This window comes from Myotis brandtii, unplaced genomic scaffold (assembly GCF_000412655.1).
Source record: "Myotis brandtii unplaced genomic scaffold, ASM41265v1 scaffold187, whole genome shotgun sequence".
Taxonomy (NCBI): Eukaryota; Metazoa; Chordata; class Mammalia; order Chiroptera; family Vespertilionidae; genus Myotis; species Myotis brandtii.
The window spans coordinates 2,796,024-2,802,473 of NW_005356944.1; the positions used below are offsets into that span (position 1 = coordinate 2,796,024).

General features: G+C 63.7%; 2 protein-coding genes across 2 annotated transcripts in view; both read right to left on the reverse strand.

Moving 5' to 3' along the window:
• PTPRCAP (protein tyrosine phosphatase, receptor type, C-associated protein) overlaps window positions 1-1,671 on the reverse strand; it is a 2,326-nt gene extending 655 nt beyond the window's left edge. The window contains exons 1-2 of the mRNA XM_014538227.1: window positions 1,318-1,671; window positions 7-227 (exon numbers count right to left, since the gene is read on the reverse strand). Coding sequence (XP_014393713.1) covers window positions 7-227; window positions 1,318-1,320 — 224 coding nt within the window. The 5' untranslated portion in view covers window positions 1,321-1,671. The remainder of the gene's footprint in view (window positions 1-6; window positions 228-1,317) is intronic.
• Window positions 1,672-1,759: 88 nt separating this feature from the next.
• CORO1B (coronin, actin binding protein, 1B) overlaps window positions 1,760-6,450 on the reverse strand; it is a 12,889-nt gene continuing 8,198 nt past the window's right edge. Inside the window, exons 2-11 of the mRNA XM_005864326.2 lie at window positions 6,034-6,242; window positions 5,554-5,676; window positions 5,319-5,448; window positions 4,975-5,156; window positions 4,768-4,887; window positions 3,963-4,067; window positions 3,742-3,887; window positions 3,476-3,533; window positions 2,398-2,673; window positions 1,760-2,246 (exon numbers count right to left, since the gene is read on the reverse strand). Coding sequence (XP_005864388.2) covers window positions 2,121-2,246; window positions 2,398-2,673; window positions 3,476-3,533; window positions 3,742-3,887; window positions 3,963-4,067; window positions 4,768-4,887; window positions 4,975-5,156; window positions 5,319-5,448; window positions 5,554-5,676; window positions 6,034-6,234 — 1,467 coding nt within the window. The 5' untranslated portion in view covers window positions 6,235-6,242 and the 3' untranslated portion in view covers window positions 1,760-2,120. The remainder of the gene's footprint in view (window positions 2,247-2,397; window positions 2,674-3,475; window positions 3,534-3,741; window positions 3,888-3,962; window positions 4,068-4,767; window positions 4,888-4,974; window positions 5,157-5,318; window positions 5,449-5,553; window positions 5,677-6,033; window positions 6,243-6,450) is intronic.

Genomic DNA, 6,450 nt, shown 5'->3' on the forward strand with positions numbered 1-6,450 from the left:
CGGCCCCACAGCCCAGCCCCCAGGCGGGCCGGGTGGTAGTAGCCTCCAGAGTCTCTGCTGAGGCGGAGCCAGGCCAGGGCCAGGGCAGTGACGAGCAGGAGGAGCAGCAGCAGCAGCAGGACCACAGTGACAGAGCTGGAGCCCACCGTGTCCTGGGCACTGCCGCCGGAGCCCAGGACCCCTGGCAGGGCCAGCAGCGTCCCAAGCCCGAGGGCACAGGGCCGGTCCTGTGGGGAGACAGGCAGGGCTCATCCCCAGGCCACGGGCAGGCTGGGTGACTGGGTCCTGGGTTGCCTTTTGGGCAAAATGGGGACCGTTGAGCAGAAAAGCCCAAGTCTTTGCTTGTCAACAAGGTTCTTGCCCTGAGACCTGTCCACCTTCCTCCCACTGCACCTTCTAAGCCTGCTGCTGTGGGGGCTCAGAGGGAGGACTCTGCCGGGAAGGTCCCGTCCCTCCTCCCCTTCCTGCCAGCCACATGGCTCGCCTCTCACCTTAGCTCCGAGAACCTCAGTGAGGCCTAACCTGACCTGGATCACCACCCTGACCTCACCCCTGCAGCCCAGCCCAGCTCCACTACCCACCCCCCACTCCTAGCCCAATAGGAATGCTGCTTGTTTATTAGGTTTATCTTCCCCCCACCAGAATTAACTGCAGGAAGACAGGGATCTTTCTGGCTCAAGCACCTAAAAAATTCCTGGCACATAGTAGGTGCTCGATAAATGGTCGACTGTCAAACACTGCCAGGGCGGGCAGGGTGGGGACGGAGGGAGCCTGCAAGGTTGGTGTTGGGGCTGGCTTTTCCCGAGGCCTGGGATGGAGGAACCAGTCCCAAGGCAACTGTCCACTTGGCCAGGTCCCAGGAAGGGGGTCCCTGAGACTCCTCTTCCCCCAGCTCTGCCACTGCCCCAGCTGCAGCATTTCCGTTCAGTTTAACTCTGTCCCTGGGGGCCTCAGAGGCTGGGGGAGGCGGGTGCAGCTGCCAGAGGAAGCCTGCGGTTGGAACAAGGCAGGTGGGGGTGTTGGGGGAGGGGTGCAGAGGTACAAGCAAGACTCCCTCCCAGGCAGGCTCACCAGCAGAGCAGGGGAGGGTCTCTCCGGGGGTCTTTAAGCAGGTCTGTGTCACAACCCGAGTCCCAGGGAGGCCCAGCTCTGAGGTGAAGGGAGAGAAAGGCCCAGCTTCTGCCCCACACCTGTCCTGGCTCTCTGTTGTCCTCTGCCGGGACGGGTTGCTTTTAGCCCCAGAGAGGGAATCCTTCCTTAACTCCCTCTGACCTCCTGTCACCCCCACCCAAGGACCCAGCGGGCTCCAACGCTCACCATGGGTCCGCAGGCTGCTCAGCGCTGGGTGCCCACCTCTAGCTCCAACAGCACCGAGTGAAAAGTGAGCTCGCGCTCAAGTGCAGCTAGGGGTTGACGCTTCCGCTTCCTGCCCACGATACCCCACCCAGCCCTCTCTGCCATAGGCCCCTTGAGCCTCTTGGGACCACCCTGACCCTCACAGGCCTCTCGCTGGGCCAGGCTGTGCTGTGGAGCCTGTGACCAGGCCTCCAAGAAGAGGAAGGGGGCAGCCAGCTCAGCAGGATATGGCCCTAAAGGTTCCCACGTGTCTTTTGCCTCAGTCTTCAGGGAAGAATTCAGGGAAGCTGACGGTGGGGGATGCTCATGACCCCCAGACCTTTCTCAAGTTGAGGATTCCTGCAGCCTCAACTGTCCCCTTTCCTTTTCCCAGCCCCACCGGCAGCAGAATGGCAAACCTGGCTTTTAGAAAGAGAATTTTATTTGGAATGAAAATATAGAGCCCATCCCTCCTACTCCTCCAAGGAGGGAGCGGGGAATGGGCAGGAGTGGGGAGATGGTCCCTCAGAATATAAGCTTGTGTTGGTACAAAAATCCTCCACAGTAACAATGACAAAAGCCAGGCAGCTCCATCCTGGGCCACAGGATGGGTCAGGGTGTGGACTGGCCCTTGAACCTGCCCCAGAGGCCCTCAGCAGGGGGCAGGGGACAGGGGACAGCCAGCCAGCAGCGTGACCTGATAGCAGAGGCTGAGTGAGGAGGGGGTAGAGGAGGAGGAGGAGGTGAGGTGGGAATGGCATCCATTGGGCCTGTGGCCTGTGGTCCTATGCGTCCCCATTCTCCATGCGACCCAGCTGCTCCTCCAGGCGGCCAATCCGCTCCCCTTGCTCCTTGACCAGTGCTCTGAGTGCCCGCAGCTCCTGCATCACCTCCTCCAGCTTACCAGCCTCCTGCAGGGAGATGGGGGGGGGGGGGGGGGGGGGCTCCCTAAATCAACTACCAGGCAGGGAGGGGCCTGAGGCTCAGGGAGAAACAGCAAATGGTTCAGGCACACACAGCACACCGGGGCTTCCCAACACCACCCAGACCACCAGCACGTACCCCAGCTCCGGCGAGGCTGCTGCTGGGGGCGGTTGTATTGGAGGCTGCAGGTGTGGAGGCCCCTGGGCGAGTGGAGCCAGGGGCCACGGCAGGCCGGCTGTCTGATAACACGTTGCGCCGGCTGACCTTCAGGTCCCGATGCTTGCTGGGCACGTAGGCCTCCCGCAGGGAGATGAGGATGGGGTCTGCGTCCCGCCCGCTCACCCACTCCTCCGCCTCCAGGGCCGCCTCGGGCCCTGCCGTGTCGGGGTACAGATCATCCTGGAAGAGGTCCGACTGGGCAGGGGGTGAGGGAGGTCGGGATCAGCTGGGGGCCCACCATCAGCGTCCTTTTGTCTGGACTCTAGGTGGCCACCTCCTCATCACTCTCCTGGCCTCCAGGCCTGCACCCTGTTAACCCATTCCCCAGTGGCCTGGCCCCGAGTCACCACCTGTCTAAGCTCAGTCTGTCCCTTTACTTCCCTTCTGGACACCGCCAACTGCTCCTTCTGAAGCCTTCCCCAACCTTCCTAAGCAGGGCTTGGTGGGATTCTGGGCGTCATGGCTGTGCCCAGGGACTGTGAGCGCCTGGGACAGCCCTGTCAGTCTGGTTCACAGCTCGGCTCCCTGGGACGTGCCTGGCACTGAATGGTCACTCAGCAAATGCTGGCTGGAGAAGGAGGAAACCCGTCCAAAGCTCTTGGCTGGGCATCTGAGCCCCAGCCTCATGGGGCCTCCGCTGCAGCCAGACTCCCTGCCCCTCTCCATTCCCAGCTCTGTGCCCTGTGCCTGGCCGACTGCCCACCACTGGAGGGCCCTGCCCTAGCCACACTGCCAGCCGGCCTCCGACGAGAAGCCCTCCTGGCTGTCTCCTGTGGTTCATCCAGAGCAGGGCCTTGGCTCTCACCCTTATCTCGGCTTGTCCCTGCCCAGGACAGCCCAACACCTGGGGACACCCTGGTGTTTGCCCAGCCCACTGACTGCACCCACACCCAGCCATGTCTCATTCACAGGCCTCACCCCACATGGCCTGTCTGCTGGAGAAGGGAGTGGGTGCCCACACACTGTCGGGTAGGACGGGGGAACTGGGTGGCCTCACCTTTCTTGGCACAGTCATGACAATGGGCTCACACTTGCGCTCATGCAGTTTATAGAACCTGGAAAAGGGAGGGAGGAGGAGCCATGGAACCCCTACCAGCTCTTGTGGCTCCCTCTACTCCCCACTCCCAGTCCTCACCCAGCCCCTCCAAGACTGACCCCTACCCCCGGGGCCTCCTAAGCAGTCTTCTATAATTTGACCTCTCAACCCTGCCCCTGGGCCACCCCCTCACCCCCAAAGCCAGCTGCCTAGATGGTCCCTCTTACCGGGCGATCTCGCATTTGCTGACCTCCAGGCCCCGCTTGGGCATGCTGCCCATGCCCCTCTGGGGCTCTTTGCTGGTGAACGTGTTCAGGAAATGGATGTAGGGGGACTCGTCTGTGATCTCAAAGTACCGGATGCTGGAGTCGCCCTGTGGGGTGGGCGGGACCAGGTCTCAGTGCTCGGGCATCCCTCCTCCCCGTCCACCAGGCCTGCCCAGCCTCACCTTGCCGCACACGTACACCACACTGGTGTCAGGGTCATAGAAGGGCAGCAGGGCCCCGTTGCTTGAGTCCAGCTCCTGCAGCGCCATGGGTTCTTCGAGGTTTGCCTGGCATGTGGGGTAGGGTGCAGTCAGGCCAGGCCAGGCCACACTCCCCTCTCCCCTCGATGTCCCAACGCTCCATCGGGACGGCCCCAGCCAGCCTCCCATCCCAGGCGGCTGGGTTCTCTCCCACCTCTCAGCCTTCGCCTACATAGTGTGCCCCACCAAGCCCTCCTGGCTCCCCTCGGCTCCCAGGGTCCCACTTCCCTGGCCTACGCCAGGCCTTCAGACTACTCCCAGGCCACTGAGCAAGTGCTGACAATCCCCACCACGTGGGAGCTGGGGGTGCCAGGAAGCACCAGCCTGTCTCAGGGGCCCCTGGAGATCAGGATCCAGAAGTACAGCTGTGGACAGAGCACTTCAGGGGAAGGGCGGGGAAGGCTTCCTGGAGGAGGGGCCTCTGCACTGGGTCTCAAAGGGCAGCTGGGTAGGAGCAGGCAAGCAAAGGAGGGAAAGACCCTCCAGTTGGTAAGAACAATGTGGACAGAGACTCGGAGGTAGCTGGAGGCACAGGGGAGGCCGGAGAGCAGGGGGCAGGAACAGGAGAGGCTGGCAGGGCTCCGGGTCCTGAGAGCCTCAGGTGCTGGGCTGAGAACCTCTCCAGGGTGACTCCCGCACTCCTCGCCCGGGGGTGGGATGGGGAGGTGGGGAGGGGGACGGCGCCAAGTCTCAAGTCTGCCACCTCCGGCCAGCCAGGGCCACTCACCGGGTCCCAGAGCGCCAGTTGCCGCTCGCTCATGCGGCTGAAGCCTGTGGTGAACACCTTGCCATCAGCCAGAAAGATGGCCCGCATGGGCCGAGCCCCTTCGTGAGCCTTCTCCCGCTCCTGGTGGGGGTCATGGTGGTCAGTGCGATGCCTGAATAGAGCCCCTCGGCCTGTTCACTGCCCCCCTCACCCTCCGGGGTCACGTACCGCCACCAAGGTGCCCCGGCGGGGGTCGATGATGCGCACGCTCTTGTCCTTGCACGCGGAGCAGAAGAGGCTGCCATTGTGGTTCCAGCTGACGTTGTAGATGAGGTCGGGGTGCAGGCTGTCCAGGCGGTACAGCTCCTCCGCCGTGCCCACGTTCCAGATGAGCACCACATTGTCACAGCCTGCCAGGTGGGGGGACGTCAGCCTCCCAGGCCCAGGCCCGCTTTGAGCACCCTACGGGGGGCCTCTGCTTTCTCATCTCTCAGATGGGCCTGGGAGGAGGTGTGGGAGGTTCGAGCGGTGCAGGAGGAGGTGGGCGAGGGCGGGGGCGGGGTGGTGCAGACCTGCGCTGAGCAGCACGTTGCGGGCCGTCGGGTGCCAGGTAACGATGCCCACTCTCTTGGTGTGCCCCTCCAGCACCACCACCGGCTCTGTCAGCGGCGAGACCAGCCCGTTCTCTGGGATCTGCCACACCTGTGGGAGGGGTGAGGCTGCCAGCTAAGTCCTGCGCTTGGCCAAGCTTCCAGCAGCCTCGAACCACCCCTGCGACCCTGGGCCCACCACAGCCCCACACCTCACCATGACCGTGCAGTCCTCGGAGCCACTGGCAATGACTTCGTCGTTGTGGGGACACCAGTCAATGTCCAGGACAGGTCCCGTGTGCCCACACACGGTCGGGTAGGCCTTGTCAATGCGGCCCGTCTGCGGGCATGAGGGGACAGTCAGGGAGGCGCCTCCATCCCAAGCTCCATCCCGCCCAGAGCCTCAGCCTTCCCCGCCAGGGAGCAGGAAAGATGCACCAGGCCTGGCCCACAGGTGGCCCAGATGTGACTGCTCCTCCTGGCCCACCTCTGCCTCACGGGCACCACCAGGTGAGCAGGAAATGGTTGCCTCTGACCCTGACTCAGGAGCCATAAAAGACTTTCTCCTTCTGGGAAAAATGTGGATTATGACACCTTCCCGGCAGTGCGGGGAAGGGCAAGATATGGGATGTGGACATGGGTCTGGTAGGAGGGGCCAAGCCCCCTCCAGTCCTTCCCCAGCCCTCGGGGGCCCCACCTTGCTTAGGGGGAGCACCAGGAAGGCGCCCCCGCCGCTGGCCTCCACAATCACCGCCAGGAACTTGGGGTTGACGGCGCAGAAGGTGCTGTCCCAGGTGACGCGGGACACGCGAATGTCTTCATAACACTGGTCATTCTTGACCGGCTGCCCGAACACATGCCGGAATTTGCTCTGCCGAACCACCTTTCGGAAGGACATGTCTGCGGGGTGCAGAGGCCTGGTCAGCTGCCGCCCAGCGCAACAGCCCCCAGCCTCCCGGGGGGGATGCCTCTGGGGCCTGGTCATCACCACCCGCCTGGCTCGGTTTCCCCTACAGGATGGGGCCACAGGTGCAGACCCCGGCTGCCTGCCCCGGGGCAGAGGGCACTGCTGAGCCCTGGAGGCCCCTTCCCTGGGGCCCCTCCTGGCTCCGGT